Source organism: Embiotoca jacksoni, unplaced genomic scaffold (assembly GCF_022577435.1).
Source record: "Embiotoca jacksoni isolate LCO1_2020_lvr unplaced genomic scaffold, fEmbJac1.0.p SCAF_6, whole genome shotgun sequence".
Classification (NCBI taxonomy): domain Eukaryota; kingdom Metazoa; phylum Chordata; class Actinopteri; family Embiotocidae; genus Embiotoca; species Embiotoca jacksoni.
Genome location: NW_027185414.1, coordinates 21,555,257 through 21,582,794, shown reverse-complemented (window position 1 = coordinate 21,582,794; position 27,538 = coordinate 21,555,257). Strand labels below are relative to the sequence as shown.

At 41.2% G+C, this 27,538-nt stretch overlaps 3 protein-coding genes across 4 annotated transcripts; 1 reads left to right on the top strand and 2 right to left on the bottom strand.

The window, feature by feature from the left end:
* Positions 1 to 90: 90 nt before the first annotated feature.
* On the bottom strand, positions 91 to 11,418 carry usp8 (ubiquitin specific peptidase 8). Of its 2 annotated transcripts, none has more exons than XM_069173552.1 (19): positions 10,948 to 11,418; positions 10,295 to 10,470; positions 9,911 to 10,055; positions 9,665 to 9,750; positions 9,451 to 9,589; positions 8,723 to 8,765; positions 8,383 to 8,554; positions 7,999 to 8,161; positions 7,746 to 7,887; positions 6,969 to 7,255; positions 6,361 to 6,876; positions 5,680 to 5,754; positions 5,272 to 5,570; positions 4,885 to 5,106; positions 4,582 to 4,792; positions 3,169 to 3,405; positions 2,573 to 2,715; positions 2,293 to 2,425; positions 91 to 1,636 (listed from the first exon to the last, which is right to left on the bottom strand). In XM_069173552.1, the coding sequence occupies exons 2-19, from the start codon at positions 10,396 to 10,398 to the stop codon at positions 1,478 to 1,480; spliced, it is 3,276 nt and encodes a 1,091-aa protein (XP_069029653.1). In that variant the 5' UTR covers positions 10,399 to 10,470; positions 10,948 to 11,418; the 3' UTR covers positions 91 to 1,477. The 2 variants fall into 2 exon arrangements, with proteins under 2 accessions (XP_069029653.1, XP_069029652.1); XM_069173551.1 differs by having other exon boundaries at positions 11,315 to 11,418.
* Positions 11,419 to 18,082: 6,664 nt separating this feature from the next.
* On the top strand, positions 18,083 to 22,610 carry hdc (histidine decarboxylase). The gene is made up of 12 exons (XM_069174331.1): positions 18,083 to 18,110; positions 18,261 to 18,433; positions 18,566 to 18,679; positions 18,776 to 18,898; positions 19,008 to 19,145; positions 19,236 to 19,379; positions 20,391 to 20,457; positions 20,596 to 20,758; positions 20,901 to 20,991; positions 21,087 to 21,185; positions 21,327 to 21,428; positions 21,767 to 22,610. Exons 1-12 carry the CDS (start codon positions 18,083 to 18,085, stop codon positions 22,532 to 22,534), a joined length of 2,010 nt encoding a protein of 669 aa, XP_069030432.1. The 3' UTR covers positions 22,535 to 22,610.
* On the bottom strand, positions 21,667 to 27,224 carry LOC138213311 (long-chain fatty acid transport protein 2-like). The gene is made up of 10 exons (XM_069174333.1): positions 26,601 to 27,224; positions 25,699 to 25,908; positions 25,406 to 25,564; positions 25,062 to 25,186; positions 24,649 to 24,843; positions 24,380 to 24,470; positions 24,104 to 24,302; positions 23,604 to 23,701; positions 23,155 to 23,285; positions 21,667 to 23,074 (listed from the first exon to the last, which is right to left on the bottom strand). Exons 1-10 carry the CDS (start codon positions 27,064 to 27,066, stop codon positions 22,901 to 22,903), a joined length of 1,848 nt encoding a protein of 615 aa, XP_069030434.1. The 5' UTR covers positions 27,067 to 27,224; the 3' UTR covers positions 21,667 to 22,900.
* Positions 27,225 to 27,538: the final 314 nt, after the last annotated feature.

Here is a 27,538-nt window from a genome sequence, read left to right as displayed (position 1 = left end):
TCAGGAATGAGGGGACAAGAAGATAAAGGATGATAGATCGGTCCATCGCGGCACCACTGGACACGTTCGCCGATTCACGCACAAAAAACACTAATTTGAAGCAGTTTTAATAAATAGTCATACGAGTTGTTTGAGGTTAATATAATCGTTATATCTGAAACAAATTTCTTTTGAGCATTAAGAAATAAAATCAACATGTACAAGTGAAACGATTATGATCTCATGCTAGGCAATAAAACTGGTAATCAGGAAGTAGAGTGTCAAATCCTGCCACTTCAGATCTCTGGTCCATTCAGAAAAAATACCAGGTTTTACTTTGTGCTTGCTCTTGTCAGTCTGTTGGTCAGTCAGTGAGGCAGCAAATGTTGACACTGATGCACTTATGTAAGTGAATGCCAAGTTCTCATGTCTCTCCAGCTCAGAACTCTTCACAAAAATGAAATCACATTTCAAACCTCCTAAAAACAAAACCAAGCGAAGGAGGATGTCAACCCACCCTGTTAATTCTTCCTCTAAATAGTGTTTGTGTTTGATTATTATAATGTAAGAGTTAAGTATGTTTAACAGAGAATAAACATTATAGAAGCAGTTTTCTGTCACCGGCTGGACTGAGCAAGACGGATAAGATCTCAGCATCAGTATCGTTTTAACGCATTCCGAGTATTAATGTCTCCAGATAAACGATGTGTTGTACACAAACAACTTAAACTGATTGCATATTGTATAAGTGCAAGTATGTGGCTAATATGAACAAGCAACAATCTCAAGTCCCTCCTCTCCTCAGGGAAAAAAAAATTAACAAAAAAATCACCCAGTCTCTTTCATCCCACGTATCATATTAAACATCAGAAGGCTAAACCCCTAAAACACATGGTTTGTCTTTATGAATATGGTGATATTGTGATGGCTGCTACTTTCAAAAAAGAAAAAAAGTTTGGTCACTTAACAGACACCTTGCCCTCGACTATTTACATTTTTGAATGTGCAACAACAGCATTGGTAAGTATGTACTAGCCATCTAACTGTTAATCCTGCGTGTACACGGTGCAGGAAAGCTGAAGATCAGTTCTGCGATACTGCCTTCCACACCGAGAAATGAGAGCGAAGAGCGTCTGAACCTGCTGTCAGCCCCAAAACAACCATAGGCATAAGAGTCAGATTAAAAGAAGCCTCCGTTTAGTCTCTAGATGATCAGTAATATGAACAGACGGCATGTTTTTAACAGCTATAATGTCCTCTAGTAGCTGAAGCATTGCAGTGTACCTGCACCGTTCTCCGGTCCGGGACAAGACGGGATCTCACGGCCACTCGCTCGGGTGCGTCCTACCGTGCACGTACACGACTAGGTTAACCCGCAACTACGTGCATCAGGTCCTTAGAGCTGTGATTTTAAAAGGGGGGAAAAAAAAAAACAACCTCTAGGCTTTGAGCATTGCTGCCCTGGTGTAATGTTTCCTCTTCATGTCCCGCAGCACCATCACAGGGTGGAGTAAAACAGGATGTAGGCTGCAGAGGACTTGACGGAGGAGGTGGAGATTTCGGACACCTCGTGGTCATCGAACTTGTACCAGCGCTGTTTGAGGGCGTTCTTACAGTAGGCTGTGTAATGGCCGCCGTCTAAACCTCCATAGTGGTTCTGGTAGTGGAGAAGAAGAAAGTTAAACTCGTCTTAACGGCTACGTGGACATAATTAAGTGTTACTTAGGAAATTGCAGTCTTAAGGCCAAAAATGATGGTGTACTTGTGAACAAATTTCTTGTTGGCATATTTATTGGTTTCACATATTGGACCTGGATTGTATTTGCCTAAACTCGAGATCTTGATTCACACCTCTGTGCGATCTCATTTCTAAATGACAATGATTCTGCTGCGTTTTCATTCGGGTCATCAGCTGCCTCGAAACAAGCGCTCCAATGTTCTCCCTCAACACATGACAACGTGGTGTTACAAAACTTGATGCAGAGCAGCAGAAACGCACAGAAAAAGTACTCATTCAAAGGTGGCATAAAGAAAGAAAGAAACAAGAGACTGAAGTGGATTGTTTCATTTTCAGTGTCAGTTCGATGAAGCTGTTGTATTCAAGCTAAAAACAAGAGCGTTCCCTTTCTGTTGTCCAAAGTTTATGTGCCGGTCTTACATCAGGCACCATCATATTCGTTTTATGTTTTCATGTTTCCTGCTGTACTAGGTAAAACGGCCAGAAACTTGTATCCGGAAATAAGATGAGAGAATTGTGATCTGAATTCTAAGCATCATGATTCTTATTATATAAAAACGTTCATTCCTACTTACAGAGACTCCATAAAGGTTGTATCTCCTCAGGGTCTGTTTGGGTCCAATGACGTACTGAGCCAGGTCCAGGCTGTCTAGCGGGAAGTCTACAGATGTCTGCAGCTTTTGCTTCCACCTCCCCTCGTAGGAGAACCTGCAGAATTAAAGAAAAGATCGTGAACGTCAATATTACAGTACAGTTTACATTTTCGGAAATATTTTAAAGTGTCAAAAAATGAATTAAAAATAGTTCATCACAACTTTGGTCGACATCATGTTAAATGCATCTGTCACTACAGACCGTTTTAAGTGCACCAGGACGATGGGTGGGACCTTCCAGATCTCCAGTTTCTTGGTGGAGTCTCTGTGGGCCTTGCAGTGTCTGCAGAACACCTTGTTGTTGTCGGTCAGCCGCTCCTCTTTGGAGAACAGCCTCAGACAATCCTGCCAGAAAGCAGCACACATTTCAATTATTTATTACAAAACAAATAACTACTACAAGTTACATAACCTAGTTTTTTTTTTTTTTTTTTTTTTTTTTTTTTTTTTAATTAGTTCTGGTTTTCATAATTTTTCTGAGACTTCTTTTGTATTTACAGTCAAACTCATGAACATTATAATCATCCGTCAGAGCGGTTTATGGGCTAACCATTTTAATGGTTTTCCAGTATACAGTCTGAGGTGAAGATGGTTTACAAATGTTCACTTTTACTACGACATCAAAGCATTTCTTCCTCCCCTCAACAACAAATCTGATGAATGCAAAGGAAACTGAAGACTCAATTGACATGTTTTCAAACCACTTTAACCACCTACATGCATCAATAAAGGGTCAAGCTGCTGACAAGGTTATCAGAAACCGTTTGAAACTCCTGACATGTTTAATATCTGACTGACCTGCAGGGAGCACTTGCTGGTGGAGGCCAGAGGCAGCGACAGGTACATAAAGGTTTCAAATGTCCGTGACTTGCGATGGCAGGTCAGACACTGCACGGTGGACTTGAACTGGCCCTGGAACAGCGCTACGATGATGGACTCGTTCAGCAGCTTGTGTTTGCTCCAGGCCAGGTCGGCTGCCGCCTGATCGTCCATGTGGTCATTTTCCTCCTCCTTGTACCGCTTCCTGTTGTCCGCCTGACGAGAGAGGTGGAAAATATACATGATCGTACACTGGCACCGCTGCAACTTTAGGTTAGCAAAACCTTCCTTCATAACTCATGGCAGATACAGAATATATTAGCCATAAGTATAATACTGCAGAAAAACTGAACTCCAGACCGAAAGGGAAATTCTTTGTATTCAACCTATCTAATATCGTTCAGCTTCATCAGCATGCAGTTCACTCTCAGAATGATAGGCAGGAAGATATGAGTGGCAGGTCAACACTTGCTAATTCACATCTCATTAAATTAGAGTGACTGAATTATCGATTACCCTCGAGAGAAAGGGGACTGGGCCGGCTGGATGGCAGACAGGGCTGAACATCACACAAAAGGGACGTGATGAGATGGAGAGTGAGTCATGAGAAATGCAAGTCACCAGCTGCTACAGTCTAATCTGCACCCTGTACTCTTCATTTGAAAGAATGGATAAAGTAAAGGTGTGTGTGTGTGTGTGTGTGTGTGTGTGTGTGTGTGTGTGTGTGTGTGTGTGTGCGTGTGTGGTGTACTACTACAACTCAACCCCAGGTGGAGACATTTGACAGTCTCTCTTAGCTGTCCTTAAAAACTATCTTTTCTGACAGCTCAACTTTAAAAACATAAAAGTTAAGCTAAAAAAAAAAAATGTTATGCCGTGTTTTTTTTTTTTTGTATTTGTACCAATTCATCTAGTCCTTTCCCCCATTCAAATGCACATGAAGCCAGTAGAAATAAGTCGATACAGGCAATGAGCATGTCTTGGGTCTACATGCAGAGGTTCTGACGGGAGCATCAGACCAGACAGATGCAGACACACCACACTCACACTGCTGCAGGAGGACCAAGGACACACAGCTATTTACTTACTCTCTAATTTGCCATCAAAATGAAACCCAGTGAAAAAACAGAAAGAAGGAAAATGATCAAACAGACTAAGTTTTTGTTGTTAACAGGCAAACATGTGCAACAACATACAGGGGTACTAGAAAGCAAGCCTTAGAAAGCCATGCTTTAAAAGGCTGCATTACGTAATGCTTATTTACACAATATTTAACTCAGAGTGAGCATATTTAGATGTAAATGGATTTCGTTTTGCTGAAACCGTTATAAGACTTCACGTATACCACACTGGTGGTTACGTAGCAGCCTTGAATAAAAGTCCGCGCACTACCTTGTTGAGGTCCTCGTGGAGTCCGTCCATGAGGAACAGCAGCAGCTCCTGGGAGTCCTGCTGGTCGTAGCAGGCAAACTGCTCGTTGATCTTGCCGATGGTGATCTTAAAGTCCCGTGGGCTGATGAACTTGTACAGACCGGCCCACAAGGCCTTCATGATCACACCAAACTCCTCCGCCACATCCCCTTTATGGCCAAGAATGTTGTACCTGGCAGAGGAAAAGAACAAATACGAGTCGTTATAAATTTCCCTCCTCCCAGATCCTTTATGGAAAGTAATTCAACTCATCTGGGACCTGACCTGTTGATGTCCTCCAGGTAGTAATTGTTGTTGAAGTAATCGGCCATGGCAGTAGTGTTGCAAAGACACTGTAAGATGGAGTTCATGTAGCATGTGTTGCCGAGGTTACGAAGGCCCGTCAGCGACGCACCCTGACCTCCGAATGTAGGATTCAGGTTGCGGATTTTGGCTGCTGAAGGCCGCACGATCTCCACTTTAGAATAGACTTTAGCACTGGGAGGTCTGGAGGAGAGAGGGGCACCATCAGAGAATACCAGGTATGTTTCTGAAGAGATGATCATTTATAATATACAGAGAGTTTTTGGTGGCTCAGTGAATGGGACTGGTGGACCAAAACAAATCATACCAGGTACATACAAAACAAATATTATAAAATGTGTGTCTTACTTGGTTTCTCTGTTGATGGTGGGTATGACAGCAGCCGTGGTCGGGGCAGCGGCCTTCTTCTGGGCCTCCTCTCTCAGGTCCTGACTGATGTCGGGGGAGGAGTAGGAGCGTTTCAGTTTGGACTGTTCCCGCTCCCGTTCGCGGTTGGTGTCTGACTCAGCCGGTTGTGGCGATTTCTGTTTGAGTGTTGGTGGTGTGGAGGGAGGGGTCTGGGGAACGGTGACCTCAGGAGGGTACAGGTGGACACGATTGGTCGGGGAATGGTAGTATCGGTAGGTCCCCGTCACCGTGTCAAGGAACTAGACAAACATGCGGGAGAACAGGAAAAGCATGAGGTGTCATTTCATTTCACTGTCATATTGAGTAACTCCAATGACTCGGCATATTTCAGGTTAAAACATCTTGTACCTTCATCCAGCCATCTGGAAGCCCTGGCACACTCCTACCCATCTCCTCACTCCGTGCTCTGGTCAGGGGCTCCCTCTGTAAAATAAACACACTTTTTAAGAAATGTAAATTTAGCTTAGGACTTCTAATCTTTCTGATAAAAAGCAGCAAATTTGAGAATTCCTAAAACACTAACTTGTGTCGCTAGTTTTTTTTTTTTTTTCAAATACAACAATGAACAGACTTTAACAATTTGTTAGTAAAATGCAACCATTACATAAATAATTAATGATTTGGGGCTGTCATATGCTCCACTTGGATTGACAGTGACAAAGGTAAAACTGACTCACAGGAGAGCGTGCGACAGAGAAGAAGAAAAAGATGTGGACAATATGAGCCAGTGGGTGAGCGAGAGAGAGAAAGCGTGCAAAGAGAACTGAAAGGGAAACTTAACTCTACTTGGTATTTCTGTAATGTAATTCTGTGTAATTATATAGTTTAGAAGAAGTGTGGGGACCCAAAGCTGCAGATGAGCAGCAGTCTGAGTCAAATCTGGATAAAATATGCATTCTGAAGACCAACATCATAGAACAGCTATAACACTAAATGTTTTATCTTTAAAAAGTTTTCTTTTGGGAGTTTCATGGGCACAGTGTTGAAATGGAACATGAAACTGAAGCACTGACAGAAAGAAGGACTCACCTTAATTTCATTAACAATATGGTTGGGAGCAGGCGAATCCAGAGACATGCTCTTCGAAGGTGCGTCAGAGCTCTGCTCCTTTCCCCTCCTCTCCTTCTCGTCCCATGCCACGTTGCCTTTGTCTTCTTCTTCTTCTTCTTCTTCTTCTGCCTTCTGCCTTCCTAGTCTCTTTTTCTCCTGATGTCTTTTCTCCTCCTCCTTCCTCTTCTCACTTTCCTCCCTTTCTTGCCTCTCTTTTAACTCCTCTTTCTGCTCCTTCTCCCGCCTCTCCTCATCTAAGCGACGCTCCTGGATGCGTTTTTCCTGCTCCTGCCTCGCCTTCTCCATCACTGCCACGGCTTCGGAGTGGATCTGACTTTGTTCTTCTTTCGACAGAGCAGAGTTGGAGGGGAAAGAAGGTTTGACTGAGCGATCGGGGACAACTGGGCCGTTCTGGGTGGAGTCCTTCGCTGACCCGTTCTGGCCAGGGTTGGGTTCATCCGACACCCGGCCAGACGGTTTCTTGGCACGGTCAAACTGGGACAGAAGAAAAGTCATGTTTAGACACACTTGGGGTCCTTAATGTTGTGCTTTCTCCAGAGGTTTAACAGTCTGGGTCGATTCAATACCTGTGGGAAGGCCTTGGCTGTTGCGGGTCCCTGGCTGGATGCACCTGCTGCAGGGCCCATCTTACTAAGCTCTAGCCCAGTATTTGTAGAGCCTGTGGCAGGGGAATCAATGGAATCTGGCAACCTGTCAGCAACCATGGAAGTTTTGGATGTGGGGGGTTCTGCTGGTGCGACGCCATTGAGCAGCACAGGAGCTGAAGGTTCCTGAGGCTCGGGTGGAACCTCAGGCTCTCGTTGAGGAGCGGTTGGAGGCTTTGGTTCCTCGAGAGATGGGTAGCTAAAGTTCACTGTTTAAAACATCCGAGATAATGAACACGTAAGAGAGAGTACGACAAAACTTTATAAGTAATACAAGATTAAAAGTTTCTAAAACTATGCTCTGGCTTTATTGTCATCTTATCTCACTGTACTTCACCACAAGAGTTTACAGTGCTGCTGGTGAAAAATGCCGGTTCTGAGCTGGAATAACTCATCATGATGTGCGATGTACCAGCATTCATCATAATTAATTATGACAAAAATGTGCTTTGGAAAATAGTGTATGTACTTATTACATTAAGAGATTTGATTGGTGGATTGTGTATTTTAGGGTATGATGAATGTAAAATCTGAGTCTATGACATCTTGATCAAATCTGAGACAGAATTAACTCCACTTTATTTTACTCCTCTATTCATATGCTTGAATTATTTCTGACAATAAAATAATGAAAGCCCAGGTCCTGGTAAATAAAAAGAGCTAAAGCTGTGAGGTGCAAGCTGTGCTGGGGATACTCACATTGTGGGAGAGTGTTCATGATAGTCTGTCTCGGGGGTCGAACTTTAGCGTTGGTCGTGTACATGGGATAAAACAACAACCAGTTGTCGTAGCCTCCTTCCAGCACCAACGGCTCACTACGCAGGATGGTGATGCTGTCCCACTGTGCAGCATGCAAACACATTATTGTACTTCACAGGAAAATTGTGCTGTTGTTATTTTTTTTTAAACCATCCAGTGCACAAATGCCAATCCCCCCCCCCAACACAGTTACCTTAAAGAGGGCATCTTTGAGGCTCTGCAAGGTGGTGCCCAGTTTAAGGTCAGTGATAGAACTAAACCAGTCCAGCAGGACAATATAATCCACCAATCCCCGCCGCCTCCACTGCTCTTTGGACTCATCAGGGAGCTTCGCCTCGATCTGATTCACAGTGATTCTGAAATTCATGAGTTCAGAGGGTCCGGTTAAGAAGTAGACTTATTTCTTTTAGTGTTCAACAGTTAATGACAGCGATAGAGGGAATACAAAAACAAGTTAAAAGGAAATAAAATGATAATTTCATTCATTTTATTGTTAAAAAAAGAAAAAAATGATTATAAACTAAACATGCAGTGTAAGATAAAAACAAACAGTCAGGTATGAGGCCGTGTCTCTCACCCTGGACTAATGGCTTCCTCAGGCACGCTGACACAGCTCTGAGCAGGCACCTGAATGTGAGACTCCTCATAGTCTCTGTAGCTGCGGGCATCCATGACAATTATTGTAATCGTCTGGTCCTTCATCATGTGGAAAAGTTTCTCTGCCGTGATCCCACCGGCTGGGAGCGCAGCTGTCAGACAAAGTCATAAAATCAGCACAGGCAAAACAGCTGTACAAACTGTATTTATTAAAAAACAAAAACAAAGGTAATGGCAGCAAATTTATAGAAGGACTTTACAAATATGTCAGAAAGAACTACACGTTTATCAGACATATGGGTTATCAAGGTTATTATTACCTTTTGAGATTACATTCTTCAGTTCATTCTGCTCTCCTTTTACCTGGCACACATACACAATAACAATCATCTCATTAATACATTAAAAATGATTTTTTTTTTTTCCTTGGGTTATATAAATATCAAGGCCAAAATATTAGGTGCTTGATGTTGTTCTTAATTCCTTTAATGTTCAATTGTTTTATCGCTTAATTTGTTTTAAATCGCTCATTTGTTTTCAAGTCTTTTTGATTTGTTTTGGCTGTGGAACCTTGCTATAAAAATAAACTTTACTTGAAATAAGTAAGTGAAATAAAAATACCATAATTTTAAACTGATGAAGCTGATGGTGTTATTACTGGTATGATGTGACCGATAGACTTCAAGCTGAGTGAATTTAGTGATTGTGATTTCAAATGGAACCCATCATGTCCATTAATATTGTAAGGTGCATTTTATGTCTAATTGCAAAGATAAAAAAATTGATTTAATTTAAAATCTACCTTTTTTTTTTTTTAAATCCCTTTTATCCAATAACTGCAACCTAAACATCCACTTACAAAACTTTTGTACTCAGTGTAGTTCAGTTTTTTTGTGGGAGTGATTTATTTATGCACTTTATTAACTACACCTTAATTGAAAAAGCAGGTTAGTCACTGTACTTGGCTTTGATTTGATAGACTAGAGTAAGTCTCACTGTCTTAATAAGGAGACACGTCGGGAGTATATTTCATTCTTGCCATCTCTACCTTTTTGCTGTCCTTCCTGTTTGCCGATGATGCCTTTGGAGAACCTCGACTTTCTTTCTCCGTTATTTCCTCCCTCCTCTTCTTCTCCTCTTGCCTCTCCTTCTCCTCAAGTTTTTTTCGAACCTCAACTTCCTCGTACCTGTTAGAAGTATAAAGATTAGCAGAGACAAACAGAAAGAAATATGCTAGGATGACAGAATCTGAGACAACCAACCTGAGTTTAAGGCTTTCAGACAGCTTCTCAGCTTCTTCGATGGCTTTCTTAAAGCTGGTTGGCCCAAGCATCGTCATGTAATACTCCTACGTACATTGGAAAAGAGAAGACTTACTCAGGAATAACTAACTGTAATTCCTTATAAATAGTCACTGGTCAACAAGCCTTCACATTAAAACTCCTACACCTTTAGTTTAACAATAAAAACATTGTAAAAAGTTACAAATTTACAATTATTAAATATACCGGTTGGTTCTTGAAGTCTGGTCTTTTCTTGATGATGTCATACACTGTTAAATACTTCATGTAGAGAACATAAGCTTTCTCCTCATCTCTGTCCAGACGAAACTCCTCAGCCGCCTTGAAGATTTTGCAGGCACTCTGAACATAGCTGCAACACAGCAAATAGAAGAAAATACTTTCACCGCCATGATGATTGCAGTGTGCTTGGTTCAAGTTTGACAGGGGACCTCTGTTGCATGTTATCCCCATCTCTCTCCCCTCACTTGCAGTTATTAGAAAGGCAGATTAAAGTGTACAGCTCCCTTGTGTAGGTCGTGTCTTTTACAGAGAATCTAATTAAATATATCACACTGGACTGATTCTAGTAAACATGAAACCTAACGTTACCTTCTGGTGCTCGTCTTGTCTGGCTTAATTTCTGCCTTTTTATTGAGGTCACCCAGAGATGTGGACAAATACAGCTCCTTGACCCCGGTGGATACTGCAGGCATCTTTGCGGATGTGTTCAGTCAGAGCTCGCAGGCAGACAACCAGTCAGTGCTGCACACAAGCACTGGACATCTCTGGAAAAATATTCATGACAGGAAATTGTTTTTAACCTTTATTTAACAGGGAAAAGACAGGCAGCAGCACGAATTAAGAACAAGTTCCACAGATATAAACAAGACAAATATAATTTAAAATCTATAACATCCCAAAAGAACATAAATGCAATACAAGCCAACCACATCAGTCCAAGCTTGGACACCAAAACGACTCCATCTCCTGGTCTTTTAAGATGTATTTTAAAGCACCTAAACACCCAGTTCATCAGCACAGATCGTGACGAAAGTGAAAGTAAATGAACCAAAGTAAAAAAAAAAAAAAAAAAAACCAGATCCAGTTAAAGGGACTGTTAGCTCACAATGTTATCTGCAACATGACGGCTGAATTAATGAGTTTCAGAGACGGTCAGCTGTCGCGGAGCACAAACATGGTGAGAATGCAGATATAAAGATATAAAGATATAAAGATATAAAGATGACATGTCGATAACTCACTTGTAGTTTATCGCATTATGCTGCTGCTCTCTCCGTCAGCCAACAATAGTTAGCCGGTGCAGGACACGTCAACATCAACATCAACGACGACGTGAAATAGTGTCCTGGCTACATATACCGACCATCAACTTAATATAAACACAGTTTAGCGGGTCACGTGTGAACTTTAGCTCTGTTACCCACCTGCTCAGCCAGCTAACTGCGTGAGATGTGAGCACGCAGTTAGCTGGCTGAGCTATTTGACAAACAGGAGCAGGTCGTCACGGATATAATCACGGTCAACAGTAACGATATGTCCTCCAGTAATGATGCCAACGCATATATCGAGGTCGATTGTTTGATGAGGTGTTGTTATTTTTACACCTACCTCCTTCTGATCCGTTGCTTACACTTTAGCTACTTTTTTTTTTCTTTTTTTTTTTTTTGACAGCTGATTCGTGATTTCTTCTTCCGCTTCCGCTTTCTCTCTTTCTCTTCTTCATGAGGTTTTTTTTTTTTTTTAGCGGCAGCCGGCATCCTTAATGTTGCACTACTGCCGCCTTCCGGTGGTTATTTTCTGCCCACACACGCACACACACACACAGCAGGACTATTGCTGCTCTTCCCACCGTCCAGTTTCAGGTTTCAAACTGACAGTTAATAAATCAACCCTCCAGTCCAAGTTGGGAAATAAGAATGATAAAGAAAAGGAAAATAAAAAGCACATATAAGCAAAACATATTATTATTGCTATTAAATGCTTTAATATTTTTGCACAATATTTTATTTGGAGTATTATCACCTACTGGTATAATTGCTGCCACCATTAAGGAACATTTCAATATACAGGCTCAGTTCCTGTCTCCTCTTTTTTTCACCTTCATTCACAGACAGTCCCATCAGTCGGTGTGTTTGTTCTGCCTCTACTCACATCGAACTAAGTGGCCAAATCCTCTTCCTGTGAATTGCCTTTGACTTTTGGTTTGAATTATCAATCCCACTGTTTTCTGTATGATGGCTCTGATGTCACGTCAATATTTTCACGTTATTTGAATAAAAGCCTCAGAATAAAACCCAACAAGCAGCACTTTTGACTTTGATGTCACAGAGATCAAGCCTCATTTGTACAATCATGGTTAAACCCGCTTTCATCTGGCTCAGACTGTCAGATGTAAAATGCACACCGCGAGCACAATAGTCACAGTGTGCGAAGCTCAGCTCCATATCACATAACACTTATTTCTGTTCATTGTACCACACCCACTCCCACCGTTAGTCATTACATACAACGTCCGGCCTTCAGTGGGATCAAAAGTCTCTGTCCCATGTTATTGCTCAGATTGAAAGAACTTGTTTGGCTACTTTATAAGCAAACCTGACCTCAACACATGTAATAGTCCAAAGCAGATATTATGTGTGCAATGTGTTGGAAAAAGAGAAACTGTCTCCACCGGCAACATCCTTGGCAGGAGGCACTATGTTTTCAGGTTGTCTGTCCTGTGTCCTTCTCATTCTCGCGAAGGCGATATCTCAGGAACATCTGAAGGAATTCCTTCAAAATGCACAAATGTTCACTTGGACTCAAGGATAAACTGATTGAAATTTGGTGGGCAAAATCAAAGGTTGCTGTGACCTCACAAAAACCAACAAAATTTGACCCAAATCTCTAATAGGTTAAAATGATGAAGTGATGACATTTCTTCCAAAACGTGAAAGGTCAACTTTACTAACGTCATAATGGTCTGCAAAAACCCTTTTCTGGCCATTAGTCAAAACCATAACTCAAGAGAAGGAGAAATATTTCACATGAAGTTGGATTCTGAATTGGTGACACTAATCTTGGGTGTCCACCTCAAAACTGTGGTGACCGAATAGATCTTCTTTGCTGTCGGGTTGAAGATGTGTGTGAGGAATCGAGCTTTGAGAAAAAAAATTTTACCTGTTTTTGCAGCATCATCCATACTTGAAGAATTTTCAGCTGTCATGAATCAGTTTTTTTTTTGGCCAAATTCCTTCAAAGTCTTCATTATATATATCATGAGTCTGGACAGACATGGATGTAAACTGCAACTTACATGGTAATTTTTACATTATTGGCTGTTTCAATCCAGAACAAGAAATACACGGAAACAAATGACAGGAAAGAATATTAACATTTAAACTGACACTGCTGGGTAAAAAGGTTAAAACTAGCATGCACACCCCAAATCTTTGCAGGTGCTGAACTGAAAACTTAATTTGAAGAGTGTGTGCGATGTATCACCTGTATTCAGTGTTTATGAATGATGCACCTGTACTGTGCAGAACAACGGTCCAGACCCTACTTCTATACAAATTCCTTCCAACATCTAAGTGAAACTCTGTTTAACTCTGCAGTTTTAATAATAACCAGGTGAAAGGTTTCAAACAGGGAAGAAGGGGGCGCAGTGTGCTGCAGCACCCCCTAGCGGAAGATAGAGGAGATGCACGCCATAACTACTTTTTTTTTTTTTTTTTTTTTTTAATAAAAAACGTATACATTATATTCTTTGGTTATGTTCATTCTATACTGATATTTTCACTTCAGTAAATAGTTAATAGGGAATTTTTAGAATCGCATTTTTAGTACGACCGGAAATGACGTTTAAGGTCAGACAAGACAGGTCGAAGGTCGGGGTTATGTGACCACAAACAAGGGCACACCTAAACGAAATGGCGACACAAAAGCTAATTTCAGATTTCTTAATTAAGACCGGAGTACCTGCCGCTCACACGATGACAGACAAGTTCTTCAGCGAGCGGTTTGCCGGTAATAATAATAATAATAATATTAACTTTGTTTATATAGCACCTTTAAAAACAGAGTTTACAAAGTGCTCTACAGAGAAGCAAAGCATAGTCAAACATAACGTCAATACCGGTACACATTTAGGAAAACAGAAGGCCAGAAGGGCTCCACCGGAGGATCTAAGGCTGCAAGTTGGCTCATATGGGGCTAACATTTCAATAATGTAGCTCAGGGCCAGACCCAGGCAGGCCTTAAAGATGAACAACAAAATCTTCAAATCAATTCTAAAGCCAACCGGGAGCCGGTGGAGAGAGGCCAGAACTGGAGTAATGTGATGTCGTCTGTTAAGACCAGTAAGAAGCCGAGCTGCTGCATTCTGGACTAGTTGGAGGCGGGAGATCAATTTTTGGTTTATGCCAGAAAGGAGGGAGTTGCAGTAGTCGAGTCGAGAGAAAATGAGTGCATGAATTACTTTTTCCAGGTCAGAGTGTGACAGTACGGGTTTGATTCTGGAGATGGTTCTTAATTGAAGGAAGCAGGACTGAACCATTTTTTTGTATCTGTGTTTCAAAGCTTGACTGAGAGTCAAACATTACTCCCAAGTTTCTAGCAACAGGTTTTAAATAAGCAGACAGAGGACTGGACAGAGGAAAGGGTTGAATGGATATAAACAATAAAAACACAACAAATAAAATAAACAAAATGAATAAATAAGGAAGTAAAATATGTATTGGATGCCACCTTGCAGTTGACCCAAATCCACACTAACCATATATTAGCTGTTAGTTTAATGATGCTTTTGCTTTGCTTGACAATTCTTTGTCAGTGGTTGATGCTCTTTTCAAGATATCTTGTAAATCTGGTAATCATAACATAATGTTTGTGTTTGTTCGCTGTCAGATTATCCCCTAAATTGTGAGTGATGTTGTGTTAATGGTCACTGATTTATTTGTCCTCAACATTTACTGAGTAAATCTGGCTTTCCTATGAGCCAGTGCCCGGCTTGTGTGTGTGTTTATATTTTGTGTTTGTTTTATTACATGTTTATCATTCCTTTCATAGCCCAACATCATATGTTTATTAAAGTAAACAACTTAATTTTAAGGGCCATAATCAGGTATTAAAGAAACCATTCACAACATTTTACATCATATATAATTTCATGCAGATCTTTTTCACGTGGGCTCTGTTTCAAAAGCCTAGATAAACATCCTGTTGTGCATTATTACTTTCAGAAAATTGTTTCCCTCTCATCATATTCTCTCTGCGCTTGAATTGTGGTTTTGTTTTGATCCAACTTTTGGTTTCCCCAACGATCCACATGAGCGCTGTCACATGTCGAGCACAAAACAGAGTAAACAGCACAGTGTGTGAACAGTCCAGGTGCTGCTCAAGCTTTTGTCATCGTTTAGAAAGGCAGCGATAAGCTGTGACATCAATGCGCTCATGATATGTTTTTTTGACCTTCTACTGTGTGTTCATTCGTGGCTTTATGTTTTTCCACATCACAATGTCCTCAGTATTTCACCTTTCAATTGGTTTGTGAAGTCGTCATCAAATACAAATATTGCTTTTGCTCTCACAGTAAACTTCTGTAATGCATTCATGAAACATGAGACGAGGAAATAGCCATGAATGTTAATTGTATCAAATTTTTTTTTTTTTTACCAAGACGTTCATGGTGTAATAAAGTTTATATCATTCACTTTTAGCTCAGCTAAACACAACACGCACTGCAGGAAAATGTATGCTTAATGCTCTTGGCCCGGACCGGTGAGTTTCAGGAGTCTGTTTGCTACGGCTCCAAGTCAAGTACAGTCCAGTGATTAAAACGGCAATCATATACCAATTGCAAAAGAGATTAGTTAATTGTTGATCTTTAGAGGTTGTAGTCTGGAAATTTTGTTAACTTTGGACAGAGCCAAGCTTCTTGTTTCCCAATGTTTCCAGTTGTTCTGCTAAGCTCAGATAAATGACTGCTGACTCCAGACTCAGGCCTAACTGTGGTATTAGGAGAGAAAGGGAATATTATACAATATTTCCCAAAATAATAATAAGCTTGATTTGTATAGCACCTTTCAGACAAGAAATGCAGCTCAAGAAAGAAAGTATTTTACAGCGAGAAATGACGTGCAGTGTTTCACATAAAACCAGATATAAAGGAACATTTAAAAATATAGAAAATAAATTAGATCCATAAGAAACAGATAAAATGCATAAAATTGAACAAAAATAGAGTTCAAAAATAAAATAAGAAATATGCATTTTAAAGGCGTAGTAGTTCAAGTGCAAGAGAACTTAAAGAGTAGCTAGTTAAAGGCTGATGTAAAGTGATACATTTTGTTCTTTTAAAAGTATTAACTGAGCAGCTTCCCTGATATCTAACAGGTAGTTTGTTCCACAGCTTTGGAGCGTAGCTGACAAAAGCTGAATCAATTTTCTTTTGGCTCCAATAAGCCAGCAGCAGAGGATCTCGGTGTTCGTGAAGGCACATAGTGAACCAGAGAGTTAGCCATGTAACTCGGGTCCGACCCCATTAAGAGCTTTGTATGTGAGGAGGAGGAGCTTAAAGTCAAACCTGTGTTACAGGTAAACAGTGCAGAGCAGCTAAAACTGGACTGATGTGTTCTCTCCTCTTGGTTCTGGTTAACACTCGAGCTGCAGAGTTTTGGATGAGCTGAAGTCTCTGTTGTTTTCTTTAATAGGCCAATAAAAAGTGCATTACAGTAGTCTAGTTGGCTAGAAATGAAGACATGAATCAACTTTTCAGCATCTGTCTGATTTATAAACGGCCGCACCGGGCGATGTTCCTTAGATAGAAAAAAATAAGTTTTCGTCACCTTGTTAATGTGGGTTTTGAAACTTAAATCTGAGTCCAAGATTACACCCAGACTTGTTACCTCTGATTTTATCCCTGTTTTGAAGGCATCTGGGAAAATGCCTGTTTGAAGAGATGTGTTTATAATCTGGAGGGCATGACTTGAAATGCTGTTGAATACCTGCTTAAAAAATACTGTTGGTATCGGGTCAATACTGGAAGTGGAGGGGTTACACCCAGTGACAGTCTTACAAAGCTCAGTTAATGTGATGCAAGTACATTTGTCCATGGTTGTATCTGTGTTACACAATTTTTGGAGTTCGTAGTGTTTACATCAGCAGGAATACTGGTTCTAATTGAAGTGGCTTTGTTTCTGAAGAACGGTCCCAATTCTTCACATTTTGATGCCGAGACCTGCGGGACGGGGGTGGGAGGGGGGGGGGTGTTGAGTAGCTGCTCAATAGTGGAGAACAATATTCTTGAGGGAAGTCATGTCTTCCTTGTATCTATCACAGTGAAACTGGAGTCCAGTTTTCCGCCACTTTCTTTCAGCTGCCCAACAACTTCTCTTGTTCTCTTTCACCTTGTTATTGTTTAACCACGGGGAGACTCGAACAGTCAACTTGTTTCTGACCTTCAAAGGAGCGACAGTATTCAAAACAGACGACCGAGTGTTATTGAATCAACCATGTCATTTGAATTGGTGTGCACTGCCATGTTTGTTGCTCTGTCCTGTGTGTGCTGCGTGGGGGGAGAGATCCCTTGCCTTTGCCCTTATCATGTTTTGATAGGGCACTCCAGTGGCCTGACGTTGGCGCAGAGAAGTCTGGATCCAGTGAAGTTCACATGAGTTCACAGGTTGAAGGCGCTCCTTACAGTTCCAGAAAGTGTTAAAACTGTCAATAAAACGTATCCCATACTGAGACATGTTGATGTCAGCCATGTATTCAGGATCAGGAGTCTACTGAATGATTCACTTCCTTTCTTGCAAGTAGGAATTGGTTCGGAAATAAACACATCTTGTGACACTCAGTGTTTTCAGCAGCGGTGTGAAATCTTTTTTCAGAGTCTCAGAGCCTGTTCTCTTTCGCAGGATGCCAAAAGACCCTGTGTGGATGATAACCCTCAGACTTCTTGGACAAGTCAAGAGCGTACCTGGTAGTAGCTTCGTTAACTCCTTGACATTTGTGCTATCCAAGCACATGTTGTAAGTCTTTGGATTTTTAACATGGTTGGTTTTGGCGTCCCCTTTTAAAATACTGCCTGGTTCCTGTTATACTGTTGAAAATATTGTTCCACTAAATCCAAAATCATTTCACAGAGGTTTTAAATTAATACATCATCGCCAAGAGAGCAGGGTAAATATTCAGTACAAATGTGGAATAAATGGGTGATGACAAGAACATAGGGGCCATTTGTTTGGTGCTTCAAATACGTCACAGAACTAGGGTGTGTTCCTCACCACAGAGTGTATATAGTTCTGTGATCTCTGCTGCTGAATACATACAGCATCACTGCTGCCACCTGTTGCACACAAAAAAAATTAACTTGAAGAGGTGTCATCTCCAGAGATGCAGGCAGAGGAATACAATCGCAGAGGTAATCACACGATCCTTTTCCTACACTGACTCATTTTGACTCTGTTAATGTTACATTTCGCTGCAAATAATGACAACGGGTCAGATCCGTATATATAATACGTGTAACTTGAATATTATCCCAGCTGTTACAGTGTCTATTATTGATCAGGTAAGGAGCTGGTGGACTATATCACACTGTACATGGCCTCCATCAGGGAGAGGAGGGTCATTCCAGATGTGAAACCAGGTTACATGAAGGAGCTTGTTCCTGACGCTGCACCTGCAGAGCCGGAGGACTGGGACAATATCTTCAGTGACATTGAGAAAGTCATCATGCCGGGCGTAAGTTCCTACTCTCACCTATCATAGCAGGAAATTCTATTTTGAATGAATTCTATCTGTTAATTTCACTAAAATCATTTTTGAAATGCAGTTAATGGCAAGGAAGTAAATACGTTCTCATCTTTTTGCCAGGTGGTTCACTGGCAGAGCCCTCACATGCATGCCTACTACCCCTGTCTGACTTCATGGCCCTCTATGCTCGGGGATATGCTGGCCGATGCCATCAACTGTGTTGGATTCACCTGGGTAAGGGGACAACACACACCGCAGTTTACCAGAAAACAATCAAAGACATCACAACAATGAAGTACCATCCTGATTATTTCTACTGGTTGTAAACAGGCCTCCAGCCCAGCATGTACAGAACTGGAAATGCATGTCATGGACTGGTTGTGTAAAGCTCTTGGGCTCCCTTCCTTCTTCCTGCATCATCATCCAGACAGCAGAGGTGGAGGTATACTGCAGGTTTGCAACACCTCAATTTGTTTATCTTCAAACCCAAAACCTTTATAGAGTAGTCTCTGTGGTTACCGGGAGCTCATTGTCCTTCTCTTCTTCCTGACCTGCCTGTTAGAGCACAGTCAGTGAGAGCACGCTGGTTGCACTGTTGGCAGCAAGGAAAGACAAAATTCTGCAGCTACGGGCCGAACTTGACCAGGAAGTGGATGACTCGGTCCTAAATTCAAGACTGGTGGCCTACGCTTCTGATCAGGTTATTGTCGCCACTTCTTGTACAACAACTTCCCATTAGTCAAAGGAAATAAACTAAGAAACTTGATTTGACGTACAACTGCTTTTCTAGGCTCATTCCTCGGTTGAGAAGGCCGGTCTGATCTCTCTGGTGAAGATCAGGTTTCTGCCCACTGATGAGCAGCTGTCTCTGAGAGGAGACACTTTGAAAAAAGCCATTCAAGAAGACACGAGGAGGGGACTGGTCCCTTTCATGGTATGTATTTGACACTTAGTGATCGGTGGACATTATGGCTTAACAGGGGTGTTTGTGTGGAGAATTTGAGAATCACACCAGTGTTTTCTAGGTTTTAGCTGACATCACATAGTGTGCAGTAGGATTCACACTATTTACCATTTTTTTTAAAGGCATACACTGTTGTAGTATGAAATGTAAGGTCATGACTGATCATACAGAGTGCTGCAATTTACAAAGCAGTACTTAAGCAATCCACTGCAGTGGACAAGCAAAATTATTTCACTTCTTTGGGGTGACAATTTCCTCATTGCAGGAGATTATGAAAGATATGGCTCTCCCATCAATCTGAACTTTTACAGCGCTTTCACCCAGCCGACCTTTAAACCTGCTCTTGCTTCAGACTTTACAAAAAAAAGTTACATAAAGTAACTCGGTACATTTACTCAAGTGCTATACTTCTTTGTACTTTGAAGATTTAAATGTTTAAATGTTTAAATGATTAAATGTTCATGTTACGTTGTACTTGTACTCCACAACATTTCAGAAGGCAGTATTGTACTTTTTACTACACTTCACTTATCCTATCTTCATAAAGATGTAATGACCTATTAATGTTAAAGGGAAAGTTAGAAAATACGACAAAAGATCAAATTAATCCAGCGCCAACATTTTTGGCTTTTGACTTGTTTAATAAAAGCATTATATAGTTAGGGGCTGTTTGTCACTGTTAAAAGAGAAATTTCTTTCCCAAACTTATTGATGAGATTATTTTATGAAAAGAAAAACTATCTAGTATTCTAGTATTTTCAAAAAAAAAAGCAAAGATTGGAAGAAAATATGGAAAAGTAATCTTTGTGTGTCAGTGTGGTAAATAGTCTATAACACTGAAAAAAAATGATTATTTACTATTTATAGTGCCAAAACGTGAGGAAATAGTGGTATATGGTTTTAAAAGTAATTATATACACAGTACAATACTGACATTAAATGTTACATCTCATTGGGGATTTTGATTTCTCTCCTGTTCAGCTGTGTTCAACTTTGGGAACGACAGGAGTGTGTGCCTTCGACAAGCTCTCTGAACTGGGACCAGTGTGTGCGTCTTCAATTTTTACTTCCAAAATTATGTCTGTTTTTTTTTTTAACATAGTTTGAAGGTCAGAGATTGAGTTGTTCCATTGATATGCATTAGAAGCACATCACTTGCATATAAACTTCTTTTTTTTTTTCCTAGGTGAAGAAGAGGGACTGTGGCTCCATGTTGATGCTGCGTATGCCGGCTCAGCGTACCTCTGCCCTGAGCTGCGCTGGTCCCTGGAGGGAATTGAATTTGCACACTCATTTGTTTTTAACCCTTCCAAGTGGATGATGGTCCATTTTGACTGCACAGCTTTCTGGTGAGTCAGAACAATAACACCTTATTTCACCTCTTCCTCAACAAGATCCATGTCTACATCTTAAAGTTGAAGTAGGATTAAAAACTGATTAAACTGATGTCAACGTGAAGAATTCTTAGCTGGTTTAACTTTATTTCTTCAGGGTTAAAGATAAATTTAAGCTCATACAGACTTTCGGCGTGGATGCCCTTTATCTCCGACATGAAAACTCACAGGCTGCCACTGACTTTATGGTATGATATCTTGGGTCTTAACCAAATAACAGATTTAACTATCTTAGTGCAATGTCATGCATTAACTAAACTTAACTGCTTTCTCTGTTGGTAAGCATTGGCAAATTCCCCTGAGCCGACGTTTCCGTTCTCTCAAACTCTGGTTTGTCATGCGCTCCTTTGGACTGAAAAACCTGCAGGCTCATATCAGACATGTAAGTGGCATTCATCTTGTTTCTTGAAACAATTTCAGCCATAAATGTCAAATAATATAAAATGCCTTCCATTGAACAAAGTGTGTTTAACGTGAGGCTCTGTAAGATTTTAGAATTATTTTTTTTTCCTGTTGTTTTTAGGGGATCGAGATGGCAAAGCTCCTGGAGTCTCGCATAAAGAGTGACCCAAATTTTGAGGTTCCTGCCGAGAGGCATCTCGGCCTGGTGGTCTTCTGTCTGAAAGTATGTTTCATGGATTTTGCACCAAGCAGTAAACTATAAAGATGTTCATGTTGAATTAAGTTTTATCTTTGTTATGCAACACCTCTTGCACTGGCTTATCATTATTGAGATGTACAAACATCCAAGTTGCACCATGTTCAAAGGTGAGTGTCTTTCGTTCAGTTCAGCTAGTTTTATGAAGCAGAGGTGAAAATCAGAACAATATTTATATTCATTAAAAAAGAGTGGAGACTTTGACTTGAGGCTGCAGAAAATGCTTTTAGTTTTGATTGGAAGTTTTTTGGCCCCGAAACATTTGAGAATGTTTTGTGTCATTTAAGGATATTTTCTTCCTTTAGGCAGGAAATGCTTTGACCGAGGAGCTCCTGAGGAGACTGACCCGGTCAGGCCCCATGTACCTCATTCCTGCAGAGATTCACAACAAGCACATCATCCGATTTACAGTGACCTCACAGTTCACTACTGCAGATGACATCCTTAAGGACTGGGGTAATATCTCTAAAATAGCCTCCACTCTCTTGGATGAGATGCAGGCTTTGAATAATGCTGGCCAGACAAAATCAGGGGAAGATGAAGTAATAGGAGCTGAACAAGACCTCAACTTAGACACCAGGTCTGATGAGAACGAGGATGCTGCTGCCAGACTGGAGAAAGCTCAAGTGGAGCTGTGGATCGACAAGACTTGGAATCATTCCAGGAGACCAATGCGCTCTCTTAGCTGCAACAGCGAGCCTCTGCCTTATTCTTGCATCGGGCCGCAGCCTGGCTACGACTTTGAAACGAGGCCTGGTCTCAAAGATGCTGCAGGTGGCCACCCCGTGTCATCAACAACAGGATCAGCTCCTATGTTTAAGATCACAGAGATGCCCTCAAATCTTCTGGGCAAACAGGTCCTGAAAAAGCTGACCAAGTTCTACAGCGTGCCCAGTTTCTGCAACCAGTGGGTGCAGTGTGGTCGGCACCAGCTCTGCTGCCCTCTGAAGGTTTCACAGGCAACTCAAAAACACCTGTCCTCCACCTGCAGGAGAATGAACTGTATGCCGTCATCTCCTGTGGCTCCCTCTCCTCCCCCACTGGAAACTGCCACTGCACCCACGCTCCTGTAGTGATCCTGAAAACAATGCACGGTAGTTTACACCCGCTGTTGATAATCAAGTCATTGCTTCTGGGGGGGGCTGTATTCGTGCTGAGCCAGCATAATGCAATGTCACCAATTAACAGTGTCAATGATATGGGATTGCTTTGTTTATTTACAATCATGGTTTTTTTTAATGAAATTAGTAAACATAAAAAGTATTTCAATCACAAATTTCTGTATACAACCTTCCACTCGGAATCTAAAGTAGCTCATGATATGTGCTGTGTATATATATGCATGCTCAATGTACAGTTTCTTTATCATTATTTTTCTTCTTGTATCTCCTAAAAATTAAATCCACTTTTGGAGGTTGACAATCCAACAATAAACACATTCAGAGCCTGAGTGTTCCCTCTGTGACGGAGTTGAATATCTCCTTGGTCATAGGTATGTAGCCCTTATTGTCCTCCAGGTAGAATAAAGGATCTGTGATGACGTCGGGGTTGAAGCCGTCCTCTGCTAGTTTCACCTTCATTTGCTTAAAGGTCCCGGTCACTGCCAGTGCATCCTGCCGGAGAAAAATCAATGCTTATTTAAGGGTTGCTTGTGTTATAATTTTGCAGTTGAATTCAGCAGGATTTTGCTCACCTGTATGCGAATGAAGCGTGGTCTTGCATAGCTGGGTAGGTAGTGTTTGACATGCTGATATGCAGCTTTGCTGTCAAAGTCCATGTTTTCTTTCAGTTTCAGGGCTGCCATTCCAATTCTTCCCTCGTGTCCTAATCAGTCAAGGTCAAAGTAAAAAGGGAACTCATCTCAAGATGCGAGTATAAGCAGCTCTTTATGTGTGTCATGCTACAGCAAAACAGGTAGGCAGTTTCAAGGACATGATTACCGCTTACATTTGTGATTTTAACTGTATTTGCAGGATGATTACATTGATAAAAGATGAATGTGCATGTGGAAGGTTGTAAAGGTCCAGGAAGCCTTATTAAACCTTTAAACAACCCTAATGGTCATGAAATAATCCGATACCTTTTCTCTAAGGAATATGTCCTTAATAAATCTGAAATAATTACTAATTATGTTATTATTACCTGGCACCTTCACACCGTAGACATTAGCCTCCTCAATGAAGTCCACTGTGATCAAATGATCGGCCACCTCAGTGGTTGCCACGTTTTCTCCTTTCCACCTGTATTCGATGACCAAACAGAGTAAATGCATAACTGTTTAATAACTGAGACAGTTTGTTGTCATTTAAATACAATCAATCAGGGACAACAGTGAAAAAAAAAATGCTGAGATGATTACATTACATTTTAACTACAAGGAAAGAAAGAGTAACCACAACCAGCGTGTCTGTTTGAAATCTTGCCACATAAATTCAAGGTCATTCAAATATAATGTTTTGTTATTCATTCTAACTTCAGCTACCAGAGATGAAATACACATTATTTTCCACCCATTTCACTTTCAAAAATTCAAAAGCATTCAAATAGCATTCACCCACTGACGGGAACCACTCATCCAGGTCATGTTCTGCCTTTAGCACAATTTGACCTACAATAAGAAATGTTTTCAGTCACCCACAGACCTGAAAGTGTCTCCAATGCGGTCCTGAAAGTAGATGAATCCCTCGTTGTCGACCCTCAGAAGGTCACCGCTGTTAAAGTAGAGGTCTCCCTTCTCAAACACGTCTCTTAGCTTCTTCTTCTCCGTCTGCTGCTTGTTCTTGGCGTAGCCGCTGAAAGGAGTCTGCGCTCCAATTTTTCCCACAAACAAACCAGTCTCTCCTGTACGTGAAAGCGACAAACCGTTTTAGTAAAAGAGCTTAAAAGGTAAGGAGGGGGCTTTAGTTTTCTGGGCTCACCTTTTGGGACTTCAATGCAAAATCCTCTGGAGTCTCTGACTGGCTCCTCTTTCTCTGTGTCGTACCTTATGAAGGCATATGGACACGCCCTCTGAAAACAATTTAGAAAAAAAATTGTAATTAGTTCTATAAAGAATCTTGCTGTGTATATATACTATTTACAGGACATTGTAATTATGCAAATGGACAAAGAATTCCAACTTAACCAACATGACGATGGTGTTAAATTTTGAAACATTAAACAAATAAACAGGATCTATTCCACTTACTTTGTAGAAAAAATTCTCTCTGCCGATTGCTCCAACTTTACCGACGTAGTTGATGAAGCCAACGTTTCCCTCAGTTGCTCCGTAGCATTCACAGATACAAATGTCCCCAAATCGCTCCAAAAATTCAACCCAGGTCTCCGCCCTGATCCCGTTCCCCAGAGCCAACCGGACCTTATGATCCTTATCATTGTCTCTCTAAAAAAGGAGGGATGGAGGAAGGGGGGGAGGGATGCGAGGGAGAGGTGAGACAAGGATAAAAAAAATTAAAAAATCAGGTTGACCTTTAACGGCAAAATATCTGACTGAAGTTGGTGCTAGCTGGTCGTGCAAATGTCAATAAAATGATTTAAAATGCAAAGAAAGATATGAGAGTATTGTTAGAAATAAAAATTTGATATTACACTGATGTTTACCTTTGGTGCGTTGCAGAGGTAGCGCATAACCTCCCCGATGTACTGAACGACAGTCACGTTGTGCTTTCTGCAGTCATTCCAGAAGTTGGAGGCAGAAAACTTGCGTCTTAAAAGAATAGTCAGGCCTAGAAATGAAGAGACACAGATTTCAACTCAGTGCCGTAAACTTTGTAATCTGAACTTTAGGACTTTGAAACACAAACAGTAAAAATCAGAGCCAAGCGGCCTGTTTTTTAAGGTCGTATACCTCTTGGTTTAACCTTGAATAAACTCTGGTATTATTAGCATGCAGGATGGGAATCTGTACTTGTAGTATCATTTGTAAGTGGTGTTTCATGCATTACCGTGGTCTATGGCTCCACAAAGCCCCATGATAAAACCAGCGGTGTGGTAGAGAGGCAGGTATAAGTAGAGGGTGTCGTCGGAGCGCACACCAGCAAAACGCTGAAGAAAACCTGCCCTCCACATCCTGTCATGGCTAACTACCGCTGCCTTGGGAAGCCCTGAAAGATAATGCAGCTGTTAGAAGCAGATGTAGTATATTTCTATTGTCACACTTCTGTCACACAAGGCCCCCACACACTAGAAACACAAACACAGATTAGAGAGCCAAGGTCAGATAAACCCGTCAGATTACCTGTTGTTCCTGAGGTGTAGATGTACAGCGCAGGACTCTTTAGGGTGATGTTGGCCCTCAGCTCGGGCGACAGAGGCTCGTCTGAGGCCTGCTGAATTTTATCAGAGAGGGTTTCGATGCCGTCCACATCACAGCGCTCGCTGAGGATGAACACACGGATGCCATCCTGCTTCAAGGTGGGCAACACCTCCTCGATGGGCCCTTGTAGGTCTGAGAAGGAGAGAAGCAAAAGAGAGCTAGTGAAGCCTTTGAGGAGGACAGTACAGGACAATAAGAAGGAAAAAATAATCCAAAAGGATGTGGGGAATCATGGGACTGAAGCAAAGCAAAGCTTCAAGTTTAACATACTACGTCAGCACAAAATGAAAAAAAAAAAAGATTTTGACTCATGCTTTCAGTAACCCCTAGTTCAGAGCTCAGCCCATAAATACTGGTATTGGTGCATGTGTCATATCTGAACTTCCTAGTTTGAGGTATTTTAGAAACAGTGTCTCCATATTTGTCCACATTTTAAACCACAAAATGTATAGTATTAGATGATTTGACTAATTATCAGATTATATACAAACTCCTAAATATCAATATCAGCCTTGGCCTCAGTCAGGCTAAACTTTAAACACCCTGCAGCTAAAATCTTAATTTTTGCAGGGAAAAACAATTAAACATCATTGATAATTTGTCAAAGAGCAATAATTTCCTTCCCGCACCAGACTCCTGTATGTTGGACAAGTGTTAATTAAATTATATGAAATGAAATGCTGTTTTTTTTTTTGGTCGAAATATGAATGACTTAGAAAGGGAAGTCCCGTTATGCACCGCTACTAAATACAGCAGAAAACCTGAAATTCTTTTCATAAACATATCACAGATAAGTCTGTCTCACTTTGAGTTTCCTATCTTACCTGCACCGGTGATGAGGAACTTCGCTTCACAGCAGGAGAAGCAGTGCAGCAGGGATTTAGATCTGATGTTGTGGTTGAGAAGAGAAACTGTGCATCCCAGCTTGGCCAGGCCCAGCCACATAAACACGAACTGCGGCTCGTTGGCCATGAAGAGTGCCACCGTGTCGCCCTGCTTCAGGTGGGCATGCCTCGACAGAGCTCTGGCCACTTTGCTGCTTTCTTTGTCTGCTTGGCTGTAAGTGTAGGAGCTGTCCTCGAAAATGATAAACGTCTTATGAGGATGCGTCGCCACATGGTCCAGAAAACTATCCAAAATACTGGAAAACTTCTTCTTGATTTTGGCCAGGCGTTTGCCGATTTTAAATCCAGTGATTGCGTAACCACAATCGTTCAAAAAATAAGGGTTTTGCAAGTAAACCAGTAATGGCAAAATTGCCAAACAGGTGAATAGAATATATGCAATCATTATAACCAGGGGGAAAAAAAGTCTCCCTCCTGCAGCTGGTGTTAAAAGGTTCAACTTTCTGCAGCGAATAACAGCTATATGTAAACCTATCCCGTTTACGCCTCTTGAACTTTGAACGAGTTCCTCCTCTGCGGGTGAAACAAAAGAGGTTGCAGATGTTTTCGACAGCAGCTAATGCCTTTTGTAAGAAGTCCCACCTGGTGGTTTTCGGTTGTCTGCTCACTGATTGGCAGAGGAGCAAAGGTATGCGGGGTGGAGCTCGCCTCACTCCTGTCTGAGTGATTTACTTTAATTTGTAGTAAATAAACATGATGAACCACTGAACGGGATTTGGGCAACCAACTTTTCTTTGAATGGTGAAGCTATGACCCTCCTTCCTCTGCCTCTGATTGGCTAGTACTCGTTGCCGTCGGTGTTTAGGTTGACAACGTTAAGGCATGAAAAGTAAGGATTGGTTTAGAGTTAGGATAAC

Bases quoted from the DNA above. Each gene is read 5' to 3' on its own strand.
- usp8 (XM_069173552.1), bottom strand. From the start codon at position 10,398: ATGCCTGCAGTATCCACCGGGGTCAAGGAGCTGTATTTGTCCACATCT. The intron at 10,056-10,294 runs GTAACGTTAGGT...GCTGTGTTGCAG, and splicing joins GACAAGACGAGCACCAGAAG to CTATGTTCAGAGTGCCTGCA. The intron at 1,637-2,292 runs GTAAGTAGGAAT...CTCCACTACCAG, and splicing joins ACAACCTTTATGGAGTCTCT to AACCACTATGGAGGTTTAGA.
- hdc (XM_069174331.1), top strand. From the start codon at position 18,083: ATGCAGGCAGAGGAATACAATCGCAGAG. The intron at 18,680-18,775 runs GTAAGGGGACAA...GGTTGTAAACAG, and splicing joins ACTGTGTTGGATTCACCTGG to GCCTCCAGCCCAGCATGTAC. The intron at 21,186-21,326 runs GTAAGTGGCATT...TGTTGTTTTTAG, and splicing joins TGCAGGCTCATATCAGACAT to GGGATCGAGATGGCAAAGCT.
- LOC138213311 (XM_069174333.1), bottom strand. From the start codon at position 27,066: ATGATTGCATATATTCTATTCACCTGTTTGGCAATTTTGCCATTACTG. The intron at 25,565-25,698 runs GTAATCTGACGG...ATTATCTTTCAG, and splicing joins CTACACCTCAGGAACAACAG to GGCTTCCCAAGGCAGCGGTA. The intron at 25,187-25,405 runs GTAATGCATGAA...CTTCATTTCTAG, and splicing joins TTGTGGAGCCATAGACCACG to GCCTGACTATTCTTTTAAGA.